At 39.2% G+C, this 26393-nt stretch overlaps 1 protein-coding gene across 1 annotated transcript in view; it reads right to left on the bottom strand.

Moving 5' to 3' along the window:
• The window catches only part of LOC136837970 (non-structural maintenance of chromosomes element 3 homolog), a 344558-nt gene that overhangs the window by 53742 nt on the left and 264423 nt on the right, over positions 1–26393 (bottom strand). Inside the window, exon 7 of the mRNA XM_067102838.1 lies at positions 18399–18530. Coding sequence (XP_066958939.1) covers positions 18399–18530 — 132 coding nt within the window. The remainder of the gene's footprint in view (positions 1–18398; positions 18531–26393) is intronic.

Here is a 26393-nt window from a genome sequence, read left to right as displayed (position 1 = left end):
TCTGTAGCTTGTGAGTTGCGGTTGTAAACCAGCTGAACTAAGGGGATGAGAAGTCCAAGAGAATGGGACTTCTGTCAAATTTGTGACTGGATTTTCGAAAATCTGGCGTGTAAACTGGCAGCAGGATCACCAACTGGCCGCAAACCTAACTGGCAGCATTGTCGAGAAAGATAAATCTATAAGAGAAGAGATGTGAGAAAAAAATTTTTTCTCACTATAAAAGCATCTCTCAGAAAATATTTGAATACAGTAAATCTATAAGAAGAAGAGATGAGAGAAAAAATTTATTTCTGTCTGTCTGTCCCTGTCAATTAACGAGTAACAAGGAAACAATGCTTTTTACAATGCCTCTTGAGCTCAGAAAATATGTCAATTAACGAGTAACAAGGAAACAATGCTATTTTACAATGCCTCTCTCTCAGAAAATATGTCAATTAACAGTAACAAGGAAACAATGCTATTTTACAATGCCTCTCTCTCAGAAAATATGTCAATTAACGAGTAACAAGGAAACAATGCTATTTTACAATGCCCTCTCTCTCAGGAAACAATGCTATTTTACAATGCCCTCTCTCTCAGGAAACAATGCTATTTTACAATGCCCTCTCTCTCAGAAAATTTGTCAATTAACTAAAACAAAGGAAACAATGCTATTTTACAATTTGACAGTCTCTCTCAGGAAACAATGCTATTTTACAATGCCTCTCTCTCAGAAAATATGTCAATTAACGAGTAACAAGGAAACAATGCTATTTACAATGCCCTCTCTCTCAGAAACAATGCTATTTTACAATGCCTCTCTCTCAAAACAATGCTAATTTTACAATGCCCTCTCTCTCAGAAATATCAATTAATTGTAACAAAGAAAAAATGCTAGGATTACCTATTTAGAAAAATCTTCGATTTTAAGTTTAGAGTTTAAAATATTCAGTTACATCAACCTTCTACAATGGCATCAGGTATACTTTCACAGCAAAAAGAAAAGTTTGTGCAAATGGCTACAATTTTTCCATCGGATCATGGAGCTGATAATATCACAGAGTTTTGGAGATGTGAAAAAGAAGACAATGCCATTAAATGGCGAGAATACATGTAAAGAATGGTGAAGTTGTAAATATATCAATGAGCATTGATAATGCTGACCCAAGTGGAAAAGGAAAAACAATATCGAAAATAAAAATTGCGGGCTTCAGAAACAATGGAACAAACATCTGTTGTGATTAATGAATGTTTAGAAAATGTTAATGAAGCGTCAAGTCATGCCAAGTCATGGTGCAAAAAAAAATGGTGAGAAGAGAACAGTAAGGATTTTTTAATGACCCTGCTAATCCTACATCTTTAGAAGAATTGGTTATTCCTGTTAAATTCAAAATTATGGATCAGAGAAATTCCTTCTAGCAGACAACCAAGATGAATCCTGCAGAATCATTATATTTGGAAAGGAAAGCAATACATTTAATTAAGAAAAGAAACCTTTTGTGGATGGGACGTTCAAATTACACCACCGCTTTTTGTCAAGTGTATGTCATTCTTGCTGAGATGCACGGTGGTATGCATCCGAGCTTATCTATGCCAAATTTTTGCCAAATAAACTATGTACAACTTATGATAAATTGTTTTCTACCCGCATACTGTGAATTCAAATTCAACTAAAGACTACAGCCAGAAATAATATACTGTGATTATGAAATAGGAATTTCAAAAGTCTGCAAATTATTTCCCATCTGCTAATATTAAAACTTTTTTTTTCACTTTGTGCAGAATGTATACAAAAATTAACAGCTATGGGGTTATCTCAACACAATAGTGATGCCAATTTGCTTGCAGCTAAAATGATAATTGCCTTAGCATTTGTACCACCTGATCATATTACAGCAGCTATAATGGAATTATCTGCAGATGACCTTCCACAGGAACTTCTAGAACTTCAGATTGGCTGGAAGACAATTATGTAGGAAGAATGAACAGAAGAAACACCAGATCGGAATCTCCCCAGTTTCCGTTAACATTTGGAATGTTTTGAACGATGCATAAATGATGATGAGGATAGAACAAACAACCATGCCGGCTGCTCATGACAATAAGGCTGCAAAATGAACTAGGGATGCAACATCCAACAATCTGGAAGTTTATCGATAGTTTGAAAAAGGTGCAACGATATGAGATCTGTACTAATTTACAGTTAATTGCTGGTCAAAAACTATAGTTGATAAAATTGAAGAAAGTCCGAGAAGCAGAATGCTCCATTTTTAAAAAATCAGTGGTACTACAGTTTGAGAACAGAAATATTTTAGAGTATCTTAGAGGAATTGTTAACTTCTGAAGATATATATAGTTATGTAACTGCTTTTTGCCTAACAGTTTGTATTCCAATAATTTTCCTTAATAAAATTTAACTTTTTTATTTTCTTTAATTTTCTTCTACTTTTAGTTTTATATTCAATAATTCAGCACACACATACATGTGGGACACAATACACATTACTTTTTAACATCCAATAAATTTCTGATTTCTCGGAACCCTGGTGGCCAGTCAGCTGCAACCAGTCCTCCCCTATGGCCAGTTGGGCTGTGGCCAGTTAGGGCCAGTTTTCCTAGACCCAAGTCCAAGTACCTTGTTCAGGGACCAAGTTGGGAGTCTTTCGGGAGCGGGTCTTTGCAGAGCCAAAGACCGCAAAAGGGAAGTAACAACTTCTATGCTGGAGTCAATCCCGAATCCATAAAGCAGCAACGGTTCTGTTAATGCTGTCTTGTATGCCATGATTGTTGTAACGACAAGATGTTTGTCTTCAAAAAGATATATCATAAAATTTAAAAGTGTTTCTATAGAAATTTCAACTGGGCTCACAGTATGGATATAATCTAACCATACCTTGCATATGGAATGGTGTTGTCGGATAGATGACGTCTGTAATTTTTGCACTAGGTAACTAGCAATGTTGGGTAAGTAGTTTTCACGGTAGATAATGTTTAAATAATCCATACGTGAAGGTCTCGGCTCAGAAAGGAAGGTGTGTAAATGATTTTCCCTACTACTTTCTGGGATAGAACAGCGGACGACAGTGGAATTGATCTTTTTGCCCATTGTTGAAGCAATAGGAACCAATGCCTGTTTGGCCAATTTGGTGCTATTAAATAAGCTGTTCCTTTGAAGGTTAGGAGTTTGCTCAAAACCTTCGAAATCTGGGACAATGGAGGAAAAAGATATATCGTCCTCCAATTGTTCCAGTCTTGTAGGAAAGCATCTCATGCTACTGCTTGATTGTCCAAGTTCAGAGATACATATACTGGAAGTTTGTGATTCTCGTATGTGGCGAACAGGTCCACTTCTGGTTGTGCAAGCATGTTGGCTATTGTTTAAAAAGAGTGGATGTCCAACATCCACTCGTTGAGGCTGTCGTTTTCCTCAATAGAAAGTCTGTTATTAAGTTGAGAGACCCTGTGAGGTGAATTGCAGACAGGTGCCACTTCTTTATTTGTGCCATCCGAAGGATGGCTAGCTTACCATGTTGAGAGGAGGTGAACTTGATCCCAACCCCTTGATGCAGGACAGTGCACTCGTGTTGTCTAGAACCAACAGAATGTGTGTCTCTTCTGGAGGTTTGAGTTTTTTGAGAGACAAAAAGACAGCCATCAATTCCAGGAAATTGATATGACACTTCCTCAGAGTAGCTGACCACCTCCCTGCCACCTGATGATCCTCCCAATGTCCTCCCAACCTGTCAACAAGGCATCTGTGTGTATTGTCACTCTTACAGATGGAGGAGTCAGGGTGACCTGTTTTGCCAGAGATTCCTTCCGGGTCCAAGGCTGAAGCATCTCCCTGAATTTTTTATTCTTTTGGTGAGATCTGTCACGCAGCTTTTGTCTTGAGTGCGACAGCTAAAATTTGTTCACGTTTTTCAATTGCAATCTGAGTATTGGATCTATTGCTGATGTAAACTGCAGCAGACCCATCATGCGTTCTAATTGCCGTCTGGAAACTCTGGGCTGCTCTAGGAACCTTTTGAAGTTTTTCCTTATTGTGTTCTGAGTTTTGATGGGGAGAGACAACAGGCCCTGAAGAGTATCCCAACACAGTCCCAACCACTGAAAACGTCTGCTGGGCGTGAGACGGGATTTTTCCCAATTTATTATAAAACCTTTTGACTGGAGTCTGTTGACCACTGCTCTCAGGTTTTTCAAGCATTCTTTTCTTGTGGCCCCCCAGATTAATCAGTCGTCTAGGTAAGCTATTAGTTGTATTCCTTCTTTCCTGAGTTCCTGGACAACTACCATTGCTAATTTTGTAAAAATTCTTGGGGCAATGTTTAGTCCAAAAGGCATAACTTTGAACCTGTATGTCTCTTTCCCTATCTGGAACCCTAGGAAGGGGAGAAAGGGAGCAGCAATAGGGACGTGCCAGTATACGATCTTTCAGATCTACAGAAACTGTCCAATTCCCTTTTGGATTGACTGAACGTACTTGGGCAACGGTAGTAATCTGAAACTTTTGGCAAGCAATGTACTTGTTCAATGTTGATAGGTCGAGGATCACTCTTTGTTTGGAGGAATCCTTTTTGGGAACACTGAAGAGACGTGCCTGGTGGCGAATATATGCATGTTTCTCTATGGCACCTTTTAATGGGGCCTTCTTCCAGAGAGGGGTTTGATGCTTGAAAGAACCCCTTTCAAGGCGGGGAGGATGATCCCATTTCCATCCCAGCCCGTTGAGAACAATGCTGTGTCCCCAAGGAGAAGACTTCCATTCCTTGTGGTGTCTTTGGAGTCAACCCCTGACCAAACAATTCCTACTGATATCTCCCTCTTCCTCTACCTTTTCCTTTGATGGGCATTCCAAGCGTTGCCTTTCCTTTTCCTTTGTAAGACAGTTTTTGGACCTTATGAAAACGATGTCCTTGCTGATGTGGCTGTTGCTGTCCTTTTGAAGGGGGTTGCTCCTTCCGGCTACCTACCTGTTTATGAGGAAAAGTTTTGGAGGTGACTCCAGGCTTATATATATGATTTTTTATCAAAGCGTGCCTTTTTTGAATTGGGTAAAGGGAAATTTTGGGTTTTTTGTTTCCTGAATTCTCCTTTTCCCACAAGAGCGTACACTACAATTTTATTGTCGTGCTTGCTCACTGACTTGTGTTACCACAGAATCCTCAAACAGGTCCCTATAGAAGGGATTAGACTGTAATAAAGCAGTTGCATTAGGAAGTGACTTGTTGGAGCCTTCCAATGTTTCCATTCGCGCTTTTAAGCGCCCGTCTAAAAAGTCGTACAGTGCTTCCCATAGGGTTCTCATAAGACTTTTAGCCACAGCAGCAAAAAGTGTCCTGGAAGCCTTTTAGTGGCAGCTTCTAGCAAGGGGAAGAGGTTAAGTTACTAAGCAGAGAAGTCCTAGCACGGAATTCTGATGAAGCTGTCTCATCTGAGATTCTTCTCATAGGGGTCCCAAATTGCTGAGTAGCAACATCCAAAGGGAGCTTTTTCCTTTCAAAAGGGAGCTGAAGTGTTGCCCACTCCTTGGTGGAATTTTTCGAAACCGGGAGGACTGTGACAAATGGTTTTAGTTCTGCCACTGACTCCCGTTTTCTAGTTACTACATAATTCTGGAAGTTTGCCTTCATATGGTTAATTATTTTAAAGATAAAGGGACAGAAGGATGGAGGTACTTGATGAGCAAGTTGGGTTTTATTCATAATGGGAGTATAGATCCACCTACCGTTGATCTGGTAAAGGGCGTCATCAACAGCTTTTAATACTGTATTCCCACATAAGAGAATTGTTTCCTTTTGAGGTTTCTCCATGTCTGGCAAAGGTGGTATCAGGCGCCATTCTGTATTAGGGAATGCTGCCATGTCTCTAAACTCCACATGTACAACTTCAATCATGGTTTTTCTCTCATTAATTAGATACTTACCATCAGGAGAGAAAATACACATTGAAGCGTCTTGCCAAGGATTATCAGTATCATCAGGGGAGAATGTTGGAGCCACTGTTACGTTCTGATCTGAAGCTTTATAATTAACCTTGGCTTGTTTGATCAGTTTGTTTCCACTCTCCCTTTTTGATTGCAGGATGCAGTACATTACACTTTGGAGTGTACATCACTGACTTGATTTCTTTAATTTCCTGTTCGGAATCGTGCAATATGTTCATTATATATTAACGTTCTGTGGCAAGGGCATCTTTGATATTACTCATAATTTCCTTATGGAACTGATCAAATGCTGCAAACTGTGTATCCCTTTTGGGGGAGCTTGCATGATCTGATTGAGCATCCACAGCTGTGACTGCCAGTTGCCCAGGGGGCAGAGGTCCTGGGTGAGTTACTATACCCCTCTGAAAATGTAGTCATTTCACTTGGGGTTAATTGAATCCTTGTATCCCTTTTGGGGGAAGGATCCTGATCAGCTTCTGAAAGTTAAATGGGGGATTGAATTCCTTCTGGAAAGTTTCTCCCCCCGTAAGCTGAAGGTAGTGTCCCTAATTTTTCTGGGCTCAGCAAGGTCATTTCGGTAGCAATATCAACTTCATCTAAATGATAATCACCTCCAAGAGGAACTTCTTCCATTTTCTCCGCAGGGTTTACCTGGGAGGTATTGGGGACTAATGTTACTGGGTTTTGGCCCAAATATGGATCATCTGAGAATGGGTTAAATATATGCTGCCGGAGTTCTGCCAGAAAGATATAATGTCCCCCTTCTGACCCCTTGCTGAACCCTAAGACCCATTAGGGTTTGTTTCCCAGGATCCCGAACAATTTTCAAGGTTTAATAATCCCAGGATATTTTTGCAAATCCCGGGAAATCCCGGGATGAAAATTACGTACAAAAATAGGAACAAATTTGACTGCAACGTTGTGGACTTGTTGTTCTGTTTATATTTTTATATACTGTAAATACAGACAATTTCTGTCATTATCCTTATGATAATAATGATGGATGTCTAGATTATGTCATTGTTTTGATATTTATATAAAATACTTTATATTTTCAGTGAATTGTATTTTCCCATCAACAGCATCTTACTAAAACTGCTAAAATCTTGTAAAATTGCTAAAATCTTGTAAAATTTCAAGTTGCAGCGCTTTTGCAAGATAAGACCTGTCAAATAAATCAACGGAGGGAAACTAAAGCGTCTGTTTCAGTGTTTCCTATGTATTGCAGCAACTAAATCTGTAGGGGACAGGGGTATAAAACCGTGACAAAATAATCATGTATAAGTTTGCAGATTTTTCAAGAGGAAGATATTCCTTCTTTATCATGTGGAAACGTAGTACAGTATTACTGTTTACCTAATGCTTTATTTTGTATGTTCGGGACGGTAATCACACGAAGCAGTCCCAACAGAGAGTGTGTGCTTTGATCAAGTTTGCAGCAGGTTTTGAACAAGAAGTGTTTGTGATGAGTGACTGCATCCCGTGTGGGGTACTGTCCATTGTGTCGTGTTATATAAGATCTTATTCTATGAGAAACTTCATATTCATTTAATTTCATGTTATAAATAAAGAATGCATACGTTTAATTTTTCTTCACTTATTTTTACTACATTTTCTGTCATTAAGTACTCTTTTCATTTCACTGAGTATAAACGAAAACAAATGTATTTTTTTTAATCAATGATAATGAACTATAATTTACATTTTCATTAAATTTCTGGAATTTGGAAGCAGAACAAAAATAAAGTAGTAAACAGTTTTTAGCTCTTGTTCTTATTCCTCTTACTCTGTTGACAAACAAAGTGTATGCTGTAATTGAACATTAGGTGGAATTAAACGCCGAGCCTCTATTTACAAAAACGTCTCACGTATGCCGGCGGCGTTTAGGAGTTAGTGCCGAAGCGGAAAAAAAGTTTTTTTCAAAAAATCACAGCACGCTTAGTTTTCAAGATTAAGAGTTCAGTTTTGGCTCCTTTTTTTGTCATTGCCTGAAGTTTAGTATGCAACCATCAGAAATGAAAAAAAATATCATTATCATATATAAATATTGAAATATATGACAGTGCAAAAAATTTTCATATATAATTTTATACAAATCGCTGTGAATGAAAAGGGTTAAAGTTAACGAGTTATTTTGTTTTTCTTTGTATTGTACACTAAATTGCGATGATTTTGGTATATAACAAATTGTAAAACAATCAAAGCAACACAGAGAAAATATTATCACAAAATGATGCATGAATTCGTAATGCGCGGACGTAAAAAAATTTTTTTCAAAAATTTACCATAAATCGAAATATTGTGCTAGAGACTTCCCGTTTGTTAAAAAGTGAAGCTAATTGATTGAATATTACTAGACTGTAAGTGTTTTAGCTTACAATTGCAGTTTTCGACCATTTCGGTCGAGTTAAAGTTGACCAAAAGTCGAATTTTTTCTATTTATCGTGATTTATATGAAAATATTTCAAAACTGATAAAAGCTACAACCATGAGTTATTTTTTGTTGTATTGTACATGAAATTGCACACATTTTTATATATAAAACTTTATGTAATGACTAATATAAAACAGTGCAAATATTACGACAACGTGACGAAAGAATTTCTGAGATGTTCGGCCGAGTTACCGCGCGGACGTAAGGAAAATGTTTTTTTCAAAAATTCACCATAAATCGAAACATTGTTCTAGAGACTTCCAATTTATTGCAAAAGGAAGGTAAATGATTGAATATTACTAGAATGTAAGAGTTTTAGCTTACAATTGCGTTTTTCGACCATTTCGGTCGAGTCAAAGTTGACCGAAGGTTGAAATTTTGGCAGTTATCGTGATTTATGTGAAAATATTTCAAAACTGATAAAAGCTACAACCATGAGCTATTTTCTGTTGTATTCTACATGAAATTGCGCACATTTTCATATATAAAAAGTTTATGTAACGACTAATGTAAAACGATGCAAACATTACGACAACGTGACGAAAAGAATTTCTGAGATGTTCGGCCGAGTTACCCTCCAGAGAGAGTAAGAAAAAAAGTTTTTTTCAGAAATTCACCATAAATCGAAATATTGTGCTACAGACTTCAGTTTGTTGCAAAATGAAGGTACATGATTGAATATTACTAGAATGTAAGAGTTTTAGCTTATAATTGCGTTTTTTTACCATTTCGGTCAAGTTAAAGTTGACTGAAGGTTGAAATTTTGGCAGTTATCGTGATTTATATGAAAATATTTCAAAACTGATAAAAGCTACAACCATGAGTTATTTTCTGTTGTATTCTACATGAAATTGCGCACTTTTCCATATATAAAACTTTATGTAACGACTAATATAAAACGGTGCAAACATTACGACAACGTGAGAAAAAGAATTTCTGGCGGATGTAAGGAAAATGTTTTTTTTAATTCACCATAAATCGAAATATTGTGCTAGAGACTTCCAATTTGTTGCAAAATGAAGGTAAATGATTGAATATTACTAGAATGTAAGAGTTTTAGCTTACAATTGCGTTTTTGACCATTTTGGTCGAGTCAAAGTTGACCGAAGGTTGAAATTTTGGCAGTTATAGTGGTTTATATGAAAATATTTCCAAACTAATAAAAGCTACAACCATGGGTTGTATTTTGCTGTATTTTTACATGAAATTGCGCACATTTTCATATATAAAACTTTATGTAACGGCTAATATAAAACAGTGCAAAAATTATAACAAAATAACGAAAGAATTTCTGAAATTTTTGGCCGAGTTACCGCGCGGGCGTAAGGAAAAAGTTTTTTTTCAAAGATTCACCATAAATCGAAATATTGTGCTAGAGACTTCCAATTTGTTGCAAAATGAAGGTACATGATTGAATATTACTAGAATGTAAGAGTTTTAGCTTACAATTGCGTTTTTCGACCATTTCGGTCGAGTCAAAGATTGACCAAAGGTTGAAATTTTTTGTAGTCGGCGTTTTGATACGTCCACTTGACACCCAACAGACAATTTTAGTCGACGTATGATACGTCCAGTAGGCGTTTAAGGGTTAATAAGACATTCAATCAACAGTAATATTTCTGCATATCTAGTAATGCTAAGCACATCAAAAACCTGAAAGGGAAACAAGGTATAATGTGTAATTTTAGACAAGTGAAAATCCCGGGAATTCCCAGGATCCTGGGATGACTAATTTTATCCCAGAATCCCAGGACAAAGAAAAAGCTCCAAAACGACAATCCCTAGGACCCATCATGACGGCTTGAAACGAGCTGTCTCATCCTTAAAACTTTCTGCCAAGAGCACACTGCAAATTTTACACATACCTGGTGACCAAGCAAGTCTGTCCTGTTTTTTGTAAGGACTATGCTCATGGCAGGTGGAATGGGCCGTATCCACTGGCAAAAAGCGAACCGAGAAACCCTGCAGAAGTGGTTATGTTTAATTTTTTAAGTAATTTATAAGTTTTCATGCTTTTATATGTAAAATCTGTATGAAAAAAGGGATTTTGACAAAGGAAAAATCTATTTCTGGGTGAAGGCCTGTGTCGCTCAGTGAAATGTCCCTATACAGCACACATTTCTAGGTATAAGTATTGCTAGATATACCAGAGAAAAAGCCAATAGGATGCCAGAGTTACTACCTCTGGATCGATACATCCTTATAGGATGTCGGTATGTCATCTAGGAGTGAGTGGAAGCCACTACCACAGACACTTAACCCAATAGACTCCTCCTCACCAAAACCCCTCTGCCTAAGAGGTGCCGATACGACGGTCCCACCACCGCTACTACTAATTCTACCCACAATGCACCATCCTGAAATAGCACCCAAGCTTTTTTGGCTAGATCAGGGTGGGAAATATAGAAAGGGAAGGGTTCACTGAGCGACACAGGCCTTCACCCAGAAATAGATTTTTCCTTTGTCAAAATCCCTTTTCTGGGCTTGTCCTGTGTCGCTGAGTGAAATAGTAGCAGAGAATTGACCAAAGAAGTTTGTAAATTTAAAAAGGATTAATGTATTAAGGATAAAATAAAATTTTTATTTTGAATATGCTTTTTACTAATCCAGAAAAGCAAATATAAAAATAAATTAGTACAAAAGGACTATAACTGACTTAATTAATGCAAATTAATGTGGTTACAATCTTAAGATTAATAAACAAACTAGTAACCATCACCTATAAAACAATATTTAGTGAAAACTTAACAACTAAGGTGATAAAGCAAAGCCAGGAATGGATTGAGAAGCAACCCAAACCCAGACAACAAGATAGGAAGGACGGGAATACAAGCGAGGCAGGTAGGTGAGAGGTACCAATTGGTAGGGCAAGCAAAATACAAAACAATTAAAATTACAATTTACCAATAATAAAATATCATAAAACAATATTAGGCTGACTCTGGGGAAACAATGTTCCCTGCAGCGACAGCAGAAAACTTCAAAGCCTCTAAGGATTTGAGATAATGACGTTTAAAGACTCTAGGGGATTTCCAGCTCGTATATTTTTTAATTTCACCAAAATTCATGTGTTGGAAATAATTAACTGAGGTGGCTACAGCCCGGATATCATGGACCTGGGGGATTGAATCCGGATTAGCTTGTTTAATAAAATAAAATATTTGTTGCCTAATGCCATTCAAGGAAATAGTTCCACCATTTTCTCTAACAAAAAGTGGACCTGAAGACTTCTGAGAGGTTCTCTCTAGGTAGGCTTTTAATGTAACCACCGGACATAAGGAGGATCTTCTAGAAGGGTATTATCTTCCAGGAGACCACCTAATTTGAGGATCTTCATTCTTAGCTAAAAACATTTGATCTGGAGAGAGTAGAACCTCTCCTGATGGGAGAAATCCACATGATTCGGCTCTCTAGAAAGGGCTGACAGTTCAGAGATTCTAGCTCCTGAAGCCAGGCTAATTAAAAACAAAGTTTTTCTAAGAAGAGTCGAATAAAGGGCAAGACTCATTATTTGTGTCTGAGGCTAACTTTAATACATCATTTAAAACCAAGAAACCGTTTTAGGCCGGGTTGTTGGTCTAAGACAGGCACAAGCTTTAGGAATAGATGAAAAGTATGAGTTCGTCAGATCAATATTAAATCCCCAAAGGAATACTTTCTTTAACGCAGATTTAGTTGTAGTAATTGTACTAGCTGCCAGACCTTTGTCAAAAAGGGTCTTAAAAATGAGATCGTAAGATTAGTAGTCATAGTATGAACGTCCGACTCTTTCAGAAAGTTAGCAAGTTTTTAACTGCTGAATCATACTGGCGAAGAGTAGATTCTCTCTTATCTGATTCCAAAATAATGTGTTTTGAGGATCAATATTAGCATTTTCTGGGCCGAAAACTTCATGAAATCCATAAAGTTAGGGCATTCAGCATTCTTGAGGAAGCTGACACAATCTGAGTTTGCACTACTTGGGTTAATATTGGATGAGGAATTTGCAAGGCTCTGAGATTCAGCTCTAACAGAAGCGGAAACCAATTGCTCTTGGCCAGTTGGGAGCAACTAAAGCTATTTGACCTTTGAATGACCTGAGTTTGTGTAAAACTTTCCACAGAAGATTTGCTGGAGGAAAGAGATAGATCTTCTCCCATTTGTTCCAATCTATTGACATTATGTCTATAGCATAGGGTCAAAAGTCAGGCTTTTTCGACCTGCTCGACTTTGTTCTCGACCCCTTAGAAGAGGGAGAAGCTTTCTGGGCGGAAGTCGAAGGTTTGAGTCAATGAAACCTTGGCGAACTAGGTACAGATGAGGTTTTCGGGGGTTTAGTCAATTTAGGTAATGTCTTCGTCTTCAAAGAGGACTTCACCTTGGGGATCACCGACCCCGAACGGGTCCCCAAGGTGGAGCTCTTAGAGAATCCTTGGAAGGATGAAGACGAAGACGCAGGAGAAGGGAGAGATAATGGATTAATTAGTCTACCTGCCTCACTTACATCCCTACCTTCCTCCTCCAGGTCGATGGCCATTGGTTCGACGTCCAGGTTGATGTTGGCCACTTCTTCGGCCACTTCGCCGCACAGCTCTTGCTCTTCTGGCGAGACCTGGGTTTCAAGCCTAATCCTGTTGATCAGGGTTCAGCTACTTCAGGAGCTACAGCTGCAGAGGCCCTAGCATTCGGGTAAAGAATGTTGCAGATATCCTCTGCCAGCACATAGGACGCCCTGACCAACATTGCGCCAAAGCCGCCAACCCAGATCTTCAATGTCGCTAGAGACGAAGCTTGACGGGACCGAGGACCTGTTAATTGAATCTCATGTCAATAAAAGGGATTGACAAGGATATTATCTTATATCAAATATAAACACAATTATTTAAACGAACTGTGTTAAATACAATTGAAGGTTAACGTACCGAATCATCAACCACATCCAAATAAAGTGCGTAGCACACGTCGCAGCCGTCAGGATGCCAGACGAGGTGGTCGTCGACCTCGACTGCACAACCGGCATGCGATCTGCATGCTACATGGCCACAGGGTTGCTGCAGGTAGGCGTTACAACCCGGCTCCTGGCAATGTACCACCTATAATAAAAATTTATACATGAGCATCTAAAATAGGCGGCGGAACGGCTAAACTAGTAAAACTTAAAGTAAATATTCTGCCTCACACCGGAGTTGAAAACTGTGGATACGGCGGAAGTCTCCGATGGAATCCTAAACAGGTGGGCCAGACCTGAGTCGGATCACGCCGGAAAGCAATTCCGGTGACGCCGGAACGTCACGATAATTTAACTAAATGCACAGAAATCAACAACCAGGGAAGGCTAGTCGCCGACGCGAAGAGTCGGGATAATTCACCAAACTTCGCTCACAGAAATATAAAAATAATAACAGTAATAAAACTCATATCATTCCGGCTCCTCTACAATTCCGCCGATAACAAAGCAACGACGCTCAAGCAAAAGTCCTATTAAGACTAAAGCGAGCTAACGATAGCTGCCGGAACGAGTCCGGATGACGGAGCGGTAGAGAAGCAGGAGCAGAAAATAAATCACAATTACTACTAGTAAAATTTATAACAGCTTCTCTCCAGTTCCGCGTGGCGAACGCGACAACGATGCTCAAGCTAAAGTTTCTGCTAGAAGCTAAAGCGAGCTAACGATAGCCGCTGGAACAGGTCCGGGCGGAACGGGAAGACACGGAGTGAAAACATGGCGACAACAACAGGTCAGGTGCCTAGGCACCTTCCACAAAGTGTCATCTCAACCGAAAGGGCAAATGAGCTAAGCTCTAAAATGCCCCAAAGGGAGAGCCAAGACAAAAAGACTGATATACAGGGGTGAGATATAGGCGAAAGGATGAACATTGATACTATCACCTAGCCTAACCTCCAGAAGGCACCTCCTGGAAATGTAGGCTAGGATTCGCCAAAAAATCGAACGAGAAAGAGCGCTAGCGCCAACATCACTTCCAGGATTGAAGAATCAACTGGTCAGGGAAGAAGGGCCCGCACTCAAACCCGAACGAAGGCCACCCAAGAAAACCGTACCAACTCAGGCCTATAGGCCAAGGAGGAAGGAAGACTGGGGCCAACATAGCCTACCTTCCAAGAATCGGCAAGGCCGAACTGGTCAGGTAGGCTAACAACACCACCCAAACAGACTCAAGAACTAATACACACATAATAAATGACATAATGACATATTAAATAAATATGTCTACAAACGGTATATAAAAGAAAGCTAGGCTAAGCCTAACTTTCAACTTCTAAGGTATAAAATAATAGTCGATCGCGTCAGATCGAGCGAAAATTGAAACTATCATTAAAAGAACGTAGTAATTGTAAGTTTCTATCGATTGAACGAAAGAAGGCAATCATATAAAAAGACTGTAGTAAGCCGCCACGAACGAACACGAAATGGCGGCCCTCAGTCGATCAGGCGAAACAACAAACAGGACAAAATAATCCGTTCGCATACCAAAAACATTCAATTTTGAATACTCAACTTAGAAGATGTTCCTTGATCAGATGATGCCATCATGAAAGCGAGATAATCCAAATTAGGAAATTAAGAATAAAATATTAGCACCACAAAAAATCACAAGTGGTTCGTAAAGCGTGCTATAAGCGGATGGTGCATTGTGGGTAGAATTAGTAGTAGCGGTGGTGGGACCGTCGTATCGGCACCTCTTAGGCAGAGGGGTTTTGGTGAGGAGGAGTCTATTGGGTTAAGTGTCTGTGGTAGTGGCTTCCACTCACTCCTACATGACATACCGACATCCTATAAGGATATATCGATCCAGAGGTAGTAACTCTGGCATCCTATTGGCTGCATTTCATGCTTTTATGTGTAAAATCTGTATGAAAAATATATTATTTTTATTTTTGTACATCCATAAAGATGATACAAAGGTAATTTCAGCACATTCAGTTAGTGTACTTTTACAAGATGTGATACACATTTGCAAAGTTACTGCACTTTTCAAAGATGATACCCCACAGAAAATGCTTGTTTAATGTGTGAAGTACAGCACATTTATAAGTTTTCATGCTTTTAACTGTAAAATCGATATGGAAAATTTATATTTATATTTTTGTACATAAATATCATATAAGTATCATGGCCATTTGCAAAGTCTTTGTCACTAGGACTTTACATGACCTCGAGATAAGGTTGTTTAGTCGCGGTTGTTTGATAAAATGAATTCGTTAATGTAATGTCAGAAATGTAACTAAGAGTTGTAAAAGTGTCATTCTTTGAAAATTACTTTGTTAACCTCGGAGAAAAGTGCTGGTGCAATCTGTATGTGCATGTAATTACAGCATGTTCAGTTGGTGTACTTTTACAAGATGTGATACCCATTCGCAAAGTTACTGCACTTTTCAAAGATGATATCCCTGCAGAAGGTGTGTTTAATTTATGAAGTAGTATTTTATAAGTTTTCATGTTTTTAGGTGTAAATCAGAATGGGAAATTTGTATTTATATATATGCACATAAATATGATACAACAGCAGTACAGTTACTGTATTATGCCCATTGCAAAGTCTTACCTCACATGACCTCGAGATGAGGTTGTTCAGTTGCGCTCGTTTGATAAAATGAGTTCGTTGTCATATTAAAACATATCAGAGACATAACAACGTCATCAAAAATTATATCAGTTTTGAGGACATACTTCACAAGATGGGGAGCACCAGAGCTAATCTCGACAGATGGAGGCACAAACCTCATTAGTGAAGAGACCACATCATTCTTCTGAAAATGGGGGGTTACGGTACGCCTGTCGTCAGCCCATTACCCCCAGTCTAACAGAAGGGCTGAAGCAGCAGTCAAGACTGCCAAGAGGATCATCAGGTCTAACATAGGCAAAGGAGGCAGCCTCAATTGCAACAAGGCATCCCTGGCAATTCTTCAGTACCTCAATACACCCCCTAAGGGATTTGACAAGTCCCCAGCACAGCTCACTATCGGCAGGCAGCTCAGAGATGGAGTGCCAACACCCAGACAGCATTACAAGGTGGAGAGACACTGGGATGAGATAATTCAGCGGAGGGAGCTACGAATGGCAGAGTCCCAAGAGGAGACCTCACCACTTACTGGTACCAGGGAGCTTCTACCCCTGGTTGTAGGCTGCAGGGTAAGAGTGCAGGATCCTGTAACCAAAACCTGGGACCGATCTGGATTGGTAGTGGAGTCTAAGGGCCACCAACAGTATCTCATTAGGCTGGATGGAAGCGGTCGGGTGTCACTTAGAAACAGGAAGCACCTGAAAGTGTTAAAACAGCAGCCCCCAACGTCCTCAGCCATTCCCCCACGCCCGAAACCCGCTCCACCCCGTCCAAAAAGGCACACAGTGCAACCCTCATGGATGGGCGAGTATGTCATGGGTGATATTGAGTGTTAACCCATGCTTGCACTTGTGTCACCTTGTACAGTCACATTTTGTTGTCCCTCATGCTCATTTGATCTTTTGTTTTCAGTAAGCCGAATTGGATAGAAATTCTGTTGTGCGAGCATATTTTATGCATGTACTATATATTGTTGCCATGCATGTCCTTGTATGTTGTGACACTCAGTATTAACCATTACTTTTGTCCTATGGGGATTTTCCTTTTACAGTTTTCTTTGTCTGTATATAATATGTATTTAATACATATTTGCTTATTATTTCCATTTAATATTACGCCATTCTGCCATGCCATAATCTTAGGGGGGGGATGTAGGATGGATGATTGTATGTGATGTCTGTTGTCAGGAGAAGACCGTAATTGGTGCCAATGTTTCCCGCGCGCCTGCAACTTCACTTGCAGTCACACCTCTGTACTGATTGGACGTGTAATAAAACACTGGAGTGTCCCACGGGTTTCCTTCTGCCTCTAACATACAGCACCTTGACTATTATTTTCTTTTTCTTTTTTTGGGGGAAGGAAATTAGTCAAGGATTTATATCACTTAGCTGAATCAGAATTTTGGGGTGTATTATCTGATTCCTCAATGGTGGTATTTTTGTTACAAACAGGAATAACTAACAAAATATTAAATATACACTAAATATATACATAAACAGACTAAGTTATGAACAAACCATCACCAATTCTTCATATGCAACAAACCACAGGTAAACCTCTAAAGAACTAAAAGCCACCAAACTTGTTTGTTTAGTTAGCCATGTCAGAGAATACTATATATACAAGATTTGTTATACATTGTAAGAAAAGCAGAGACTATTGAATTATGCTGGAGAGATGGCCGAGGAAAATTCAATACAGGGCAAGAGTAATGAAAATTAAATGAAAAATGTACAGAAGACCAGTAAGCTCAATTTGAAAGTAATAAGCAATAACTTTATATTAACTGCACTCAAAAAGTAAGGCTGCAAAAGGAAAAAGCTAAAAAGTATTAAGGAAAAGCAAAAAAGAAAGATGAATGAAAAGTTTTACTTCCAAATCTGGGAAGCACAACTCATAATTCTTGAGACGTGAAAGAATGTGACCAGTTGTTCATGCCTTCTGATGGGTCAAAGGTATCCCTGTGCATTCAGTCACACAATAGTTTCACTTTTGGTTACTCTTCTTTTTCCATCCTCGAGGCTAGAAGTTACATGTCCGAGAGAATTCAACACTTCCATTAAGGCTAATACAACTGATGGATTTATCATGAAACAAAGTTATATATGAGACCCTAAGTTTCATTCAAAATTCTCATTATATTTTCAACATAGGACGATGACATCCATGCCATTCTCATCCCACAGAATATCAGCCACAAACATGTCTTGGAAGAGCAGGCCCTACATCTAATTGAAGCTTCCCAAAACCACTAGTAAAGAGCAATATACAGTACAGTATTCTGACTCAACCTGTTCACCTAAACTATTTTATGTCCCATTATGGTCCAACAGACATTTCCATCAGTGTTCTTTAAATATGTTGAACTTATTTTACCACATTTGTACCTAACATCTTCCAGCTCATGTATGGAAACACAGTCCAAACATAATGCTAATATTCATGCTACTGTAACTTTCCAGAGAAATCCCACCTTACAAACAAGCTCCAGAACTTCCTTCTTTGAAACTTCCAAGTGAGCGCGTTCACCCCAACGGTACTCACGAGAAGGAGGCTCAACCAACTTGTCATAAGTTATTTCCAAATAACACTGCTTCTGCAAGTCCTGAAAGGCAATAGTAGTTGAGGAAAATATTAAATTTGAAAAGTAATTTGTATATTTCTTGACATGCAAACCTGAAGTTCTTTATATAGGGACCTGCTGACAAGGTAGTTAACAAGTGACAGATGGGGAAGCCAATTTGTCTTTCAGTCCAGGTGACAGGTGATAGGGACACCTGAGGTGGGCCATATATGTAATGATTTTTTTTACAAAGGAGACTCACTCTGTCAACTTCCAGGTCCGATAAGAGCACAAGACAGATGACCCCATATCTCTAGACTACTGCACATATGGGATGTTGCAGCTGCTAGACTTCTTGGCCATCAAGTAATGGATTTGCAAACCAGTTATGGTAATCCTTCAATTTTTTCTGGATTAATAGAGCCAAGAGCCAAATGGATAATGGCAAAACTTGGATAAGGGAGAGTAAAATAAAAATCTAGGGGTGTTCAAGTGCAACTCTGTACCCTTCCTCACCTAACCTTGTCAACACCACATAATTGTAAACACTCAATATGCTTATAAACAAGAACCATCACTCTTTGAACTGAAAACTGCATGCAAAAGGCAATTATCTACCTTTTTTCTCTTATATTTGTAACAAAATACACTGCATAAATACTTTGAGAAAAAATGCACCACCTCCTTTCTCTAACTCTCTCTCTCTCTCATAAACGACACAATTCGGTAGGTAGGTAGCCTGCCAGGGTTTACCCACAGCCTACCATGGTTTTATGACTATTAATGTATTTTTATACAGAAACTTTCAGATTAGTTGATACCATATTTTATTACTATACACGAGATACAAAATGTTTGTGTGTGAACTACTGACCCAGGCTATGTGTAATACTGTACTTACATTATTCATTTGCTTAAGTCAAATAGGCTATTACAGCTGTATTTAAGATAAAGTAATGGTAATGAAACCGATATTTTACTGGATCCATTTATATCATCATCGTAATAAGTATAAAAAACCGATCATCTGCCATATACATTTACATGGGCTAGGCTAATGTTTACATTCTCAGGATCAGCTGATTGGTCCTACTAGCAAAAGAATTAGGAGAATCAATTTTTAGTCCTTAAAGGAAATGTATTAGTAGAATTATTTTCATTTTTTCACATAAATGTTTATCTCAGTTCTTTGGTAAGTGGTTGTTAAATAAAAGAGATGGTTGTGAACTAATACATAAGCCATAAGTTTGGTAATCTTGTTGGAAGAAAGCCTAGAAGTATAGACTAGTACAGTATGATCTACCGACAATGAAATTTGGTGTATCAGCGTAAACTAGTAAATTATGATCTACAAATAATGAAATTCAGTCTACAAGCATACACTAGCACAGTATTATCTAAAGAAAGTGAATTTCGATCTACAAGCATAGACCAGCACAGTATGATCTACAGTACTGATAATGAAATTCGGTCTACAAGCATAGACTAGTACTGTACAGTATGTCTACTGAAAATGAAATTCACTCAGTAAGTAAAGATTAGAGTATTTTTATTTTTTACTTTCATTTATTTTACAAGACAGGATTACTGAGGAAATAGGTCAGCCTGATCTTATCTAGGCTATCAAAAAAGCAACTCGCACGATACACAAAATATGCATAAGATGAAATCATGTTTAGGGGACAAAATTTTAAGGGTCATATGATACAAGATCTCTCTCTCTCTCTCTCTCATAGTTCTTCTTCCTTTTTTTTTTTTTGCTTTGTTACAGTACAGCAACATATTTCATTTGCTTTACTGATTTTGCCCTATCGTGGAAACTGTTTGTGTAAGTCACCCACCCTATGTTTACATCTTTAGTACATGTGGCTCTTCTCAGTGATGAGTGGCCAAAGCACATTCATTTTGGAATTAATGATCTTTCATTGCACCTCATAATATAATGGAAGCTTTAATTGTACACCTGTGTGTGTGTGTGTTTACATCTACACGTGGCATTTCATCAAAGTTGACATCACTATCTGTACTTACTACCTCTGTCACTTCGTGTGTGTTTCTTAGCGTAGTATCACGTGCCTTTTTTCTTTTTACTGTACTGTAGTTCATTACAAGTTTAGTTGACTCTCATATGATTATCACACATAACAGTACACAAGAGAATATTTTAAAACTGTTGATATTTCATCACTAATCAAATATGTTTAAAATGTGAATACATAAATGTTGGCAATACGTTGTGCTATTTATAACTAAAGTCTTGGTGACACCAGCGAAAGAGTGTGTGTGTACATACGTAAGTACTCTATGCACATAATTGCATTTATCTTTTGGGTTGCAAAAATAAAAAAATTAGAAAATACAGTAAAAATATACATGAAAATAGCAGGCAGAAAATGTAAATAAAAAAATGAGTGTGTGTCTTACTGGCTTCAGTGTAAGCGATACCCGCCCCCCTCTCTCTCTCTCTCTCTCTCTCTCTCTCTCTCTCTCTCTCTCTCTCTCTCTCTCTCTCTCTCTCTCTCTCTCTCTCCTTCCTTTTTTTTTGCTTTGTTACAGTACAGTACATATTGCATATATACTTTAATGTGGTAACATAATAAACTATAGCAAGTTCACCAACGCCAGTGAATGAGTGTGTTTACACTATAGGCACATACCCTATGCATGCCATTGTGTTTATCTTTTGGGTTGTAAAAATAAAAAATGAAAAAGATACAATAAAAAAAATATAAATGAGAGTAGCGTAAAATATAAATAAAAAGTGAAGGAGGGTGTCTGTTACTATACAGGCTTCAATGTAAGCGATGCCTCAGCTGTTGTTCTCTCTATCTGTCTGGCTGTCTGTCTGTCTGTCTCTATACTGTATCTTTCTTCCTTTTTTTTTTTTTTGATACAGTATAGTACTGTACATATCTCCTTTCATAAAATGTGGATAAATCAAGCACAAAAACACAAAGAAAACAAGCTCTACCAAGTCATATGTCTACCTAGCCCTCTTCACCCATTCAACATGGCATCCCCACCTGCTCCCAGCCAGGGAAACTGGCCCCCAGTTGTTCCCACTTTCCAGAACAACCCCTTCTCTAAGTGAGTTCCTCTACACAGCCTTACTGCCCCTCCTCTCACATGACACCCAGCCATCCGACCTCCCTTCCCCCCACTTTGGAAACTTTGGCAGGGTTCCCCCACCCCCTAAAATCCTTTCTCAAGAATGTTTATGAATGTACGCAGTGTTACCAACATTTTACTGTGGCCACACAGCATTGCCAACCTCCAAGAGCAGGTTATTTTTTTATTTTTCAAACATTTTTCTGTATCATATATCTTTGGGACCTTGGTCCCTGGTCCGGGTGTGTCGGATAATGTCGAGTTCTGGATAGTGGCAATCTGGATAATTGAGGGATTGCTGTACCTAATCAGGCTAAGAACCTTAAAAGTGTTGGAAACCATAATAATAATAATAATAATAATATCATTATTATTATTCAGAAGATGAACCTGTTCATGTAGACCAATCCCACAGGAGCTACTGACTTGGAATTCAAGCTTCCAAAGAATATGGTGCTCATTAGGAAGAAGAGACAGTAAGAGATCTCACTAATTAAAAAGAAACAATAAATTAATACAATAATAAATGGATAAAAACGTATTAAAATGCAAGAAGAATAGCATTAGGGTAGTAAAGCATTGCATCTTGGCTAGAACTTTTGAAGTTCCAACTGCACAACATCCTCAGGGAGATTGTTCCACAGTCCAACAGCGTGACAAATAAAGGACCTCTGGAACTGAGAAGTTCTGCAGCGAGGCACAGTTACTGCATACCAGAAAACAGCCAATATGAATCAACAGGTTTGTTTTATTGTTTATCCTCCTCACCCCCCGGTGAAGCAGGGAGAGGGACTTGCATCCAGTCAAAACAACAAAAACAAAAGGACTGGAGTTGAGTCATACAGCTTGCCTGCACTTCACATCTGGAGGTAGGATCCTGAATTGAATAAATGAAACTAAATCTGTTTCAGGCTCTAGGGTAAAATCTGGAGTTTGTTACAGTATCCTTCCTGCAACATATTTACTCCTTAGGTCACCAAGAAAAGTCATAGTCATGAAAAGATGACTTGACAGGCATCCTCTCACAAATAGCAGTCAAAGGAAATGCTACCCTCACTTTCTCCCTCTCCATTCTTTCTCTTACCACTTTTTTGAATGTAGAAGAGCAGTTAAAAGTGAGGAGAAACTCCTCAAAGGAGAAGTAGTCTTGGATTCTCAATGAAAGGAAGGAAGTCTAGAGCTTCCAAAATCTCAATGAAGAGAAGGCCATTCAAACCCGCATTGCCTTTGGTCCTGTACAGCTACAGTTGAACTCATACAGCCCCAAAACATTGTTGTGACCAAGGCAACTGAACAAGAGCCTAGGCTCTCTCGATGTCAGAAAACGTCTGCATAAAACGCCCAGTTGCTTCCTTAAACAATCAGTCACTGCACAGTATCTGACCCTTGGTGCACGGGGCCTTCGGGTCCCTCCAGGTAGCAACATCTTGAGATGCCCCACCTGCAGAAGAGGAATCCATCAAAACCTCCCAGGGGATTGTTCAGTACTTGGGAGTAAGACCTGTTCAATTTTAAGATCTCAGAAGAGAGTGCAAACACTCACTATCCTAACTTATATATGCTTACTCTATCCCTGTAACTCAAAAACACCTGGAGAAGAACAGGTAATTGGCAAACCATCCCTAGCACCCTTGACCAACCTGATAGGCTGTGCCTCCATCAGGTGAGCAAAGTCATGGGTGGTCGCCAAACTGGGTTGACGACATGCCCTTGGGTCATACAGAACATACTCACTCATGAAACATGAACGAGGACTGTCCACGATTGTGCCAAACCCCTGTAAAGCCTAAACTTTATAAAAAAAAAAAAAAAAAAAAAAAAAAGGGAGGAAAGGAGGAACCTCCTCTACTAGCCCTGGATGACAGGACTGTCCAGTCCTATCACTCCCCCAAGGATAGAATGAACACTGGTATGCTCAACCCTCATGTGCTCATGCTGGGCCACTGCCAAGGGTCCTGGACCAACAGTCTGAGAACCCTGAACGGACTAGTTAGCCATGCTAACCAGACCAGTATCAGTACCCCATGGAACAGAGGACCTACGGTAGCCGATGGAAAGACCAGAGGGTCCCAGACCAGTGGTTCAAGGACCCTTAACAGACTGGTAGCTACTGGACCAGAAGTTCCAGGACCCTGATCAGACCAGCAGCCTCACTACTTGCTACCAGACCAGAAGCCTAAGGACCTTGATCAGACCAATATTGTTGCCAACCAGACTGGTACCACGGGGACCCAGGAGTATCAGCTGCAGAAAGCAGAGGGTCCAGATCAGCAGTCTGAGGAGCCTGATTGGACAGGTAACCTTGCTACATGACAAACAGTCTGAGAATTCTGACTGAATCAGTAGCATGGGAACCACAGCACAGCAACTTTCCTCTTTCCCTACTTGAGAATATCAATAGAAGAAGATGAGGTGATGGAAACTCCACAATAACCATAACCACCGAGTAACCCAGTCTGAAGATTGGGCTTGTCAATAGCTCACAAGCTGCATGACCAGGTCTCACTAGCCGTACTAGTCCCTCTCTAATGGCTCTGAAGTTAAGTATACCTTAGTTTAACCAGACCACTGAGCTGATTAACAGCTCTCCTAGGGCTGGCCCAAAGGACTACACTTATTTTACGTGGCTAAGAACCAATTGGTTACCTAGCAACGGGACCTACAACTTATTGTGGAATCTGAACCACATTATTGCGAGAAATGAATTTCTATCACCAGAAATAAATTCCTCTAATTCTTCATTGGCCAGCCAGAGACTCGAACTCAGGCCTAGCAGAGTGCTAGCCGACAACTCTACTGACTCATCCAACGAGGAACTAATGGCTCTGAAGACCTAAAGACAGAGTGGGCAAAGTGCTACCCTGCCACACTTGCCATTTGATCATGGAAGGACCAGGAACACTGCTCATTTCTTAACAAAAACTCAATTTAAAACCAAGAATTCGGAAACTGAATGAGCAGCACAAAAGGGCTGTGCAAATTCTTCTCTGTGGTATCCTGAAAGATTGCGGGGAAAGATTCAGTGTTTCCCTATTAAACCAGTCACCCAACCAAGGAAAGATAAAGAGAACACTCCTAGATTGTTGACAAATCGAACCAACCCATAGGTTAGGGGTTGGGTAATGAAGCCAACAGTGTATGTGAATGAGCTGTGCAAAGAACTCTCTGTGCAATGCCAAAAGACTGTGGTGAGAAGGGTTGAAGTGATTACCCATTACTATGGTCATCCGACCAGAGAAAAGCTGGGAGAACACTCCAAACTTGTTACCACACACAAACCAAGTCCATAGATCAGGAAACAAGGAGCAAACAAGCCACACAAAAGATTGACACACGCCTTTCTCTCAGAGAGAGAAAGAGAACTTGACTTGAAGAAGCAAGCTCAAAAGCTTACATTGGGACAAATCTACAAGAACTGTGAGTAACGGCACTAACTGCCAGTTCTGCCATGAACTCAATAGTCAATGGCACCCAAGATTCCCCTCCCTACCTTGAAGGGTAAGGCGTGCAAAAGAAGCTTAATAAGCCTTCTAATGTGGGCACACTCCCCAACTATAAACTCACAGCCGTAGTTGGAGGGAAGGTGAGTTACAGGAAGAACAACACATAGGATGATGAAGTGAAGGAGAATGCCTCTATCCGCTTTCCACCATTGTCAGAATTCACCTCATCTGCAGAGTTGTCAAGAAACAATAACTAAGCCACAGAGATCAGAGGAATAAAGCTACAAAGCCTACTGTTTAATAATACAAAGGAAGGCCACAATAACAGGATTACCTTGAATAAGGTAAACTTATTGTAAAGGAGCTTCCAAGTAGCTTAATGTACCATACCTGAGAAGTAACTAGATAGGTAAGTATATCAGAGAATGGTGCACATGTCGTGCAGCGACCAGAAGCTCTTACATGTCCAATAAAAACAAGTACGGTTTCTATATCTATTGCAAGGAGAGAACAAACCCAATTCCTTGCAAGAAGGCTTATTTAACCAATAGGTTTGAATAAACACAATACAAATATATAGTCATAAACCAAAAATGGAAAAGGAATACTCAAGTTTAATCATCAAAAGTGTAAACTGCAAAAATCAGGCGGAGAATTCAGAAAGATGTCTCAACTTGACAAAAAAAATGGAAAAGGAATACTCAAGTTTAATCATCAAAAGTGTAAACTGCAAAAATCAGGCGGAGAATTCAGAAAGATGTCTCAACTTGACAGCAGTTGGAAGCCAAAAATGGAAAAGGAATACTCAAGTTTAATCATCAAAAGTGTAAACTGCAAAAATCAGGCAGAGAATTCAGAAAGATGTCTCAACTTGACAGCGGTTGGAAGCAAAGTGAGTGCAGACAACTAGGTGGGCAGGGCTTCCCCTGCCTGTCAGTAGCTAACTACTTTGTCAGTAAAGATTTAATGGCCAATATGCAAAGAAAAAGGTTTTTGTTTGTGTAAAATAGTGATTGTTTGATTTTACTCCCCAAGGCTAAAAAGAGAACTAAGACAATTAATAAGATGAACGAAAGCCGTGATTCTTTGTATACGCCATTGAGTAAGGATGAGGGTGCATTTCAGAGTAGCTGGGAAATTGACAGGGAAACAGTTCATTCAACTGACGAAGGAGTGAAGGCAGTACATGAGAGCATTTGGCTTTGGGAGGTGCCAAAAATGTAATTTTTATAATAAAATAAAGTTTTATATATACTTACCCAGTAATTACATAGCTATTAGTTTCTTTTAACCAGCAGCATAAAATTTTGAAATTGTGGGTCACGCTAGTTTTTGGTTATGGTGACATGTCCCG

The sequence above is a fragment of the Macrobrachium rosenbergii genome, unplaced genomic scaffold (genome assembly GCF_040412425.1).
Source record: "Macrobrachium rosenbergii isolate ZJJX-2024 unplaced genomic scaffold, ASM4041242v1 13903, whole genome shotgun sequence".
Taxonomy (NCBI): Eukaryota; Metazoa; Arthropoda; class Malacostraca; order Decapoda; family Palaemonidae; genus Macrobrachium; species Macrobrachium rosenbergii.
This window is presented reverse-complemented; position numbering and strand designations above follow the sequence as displayed.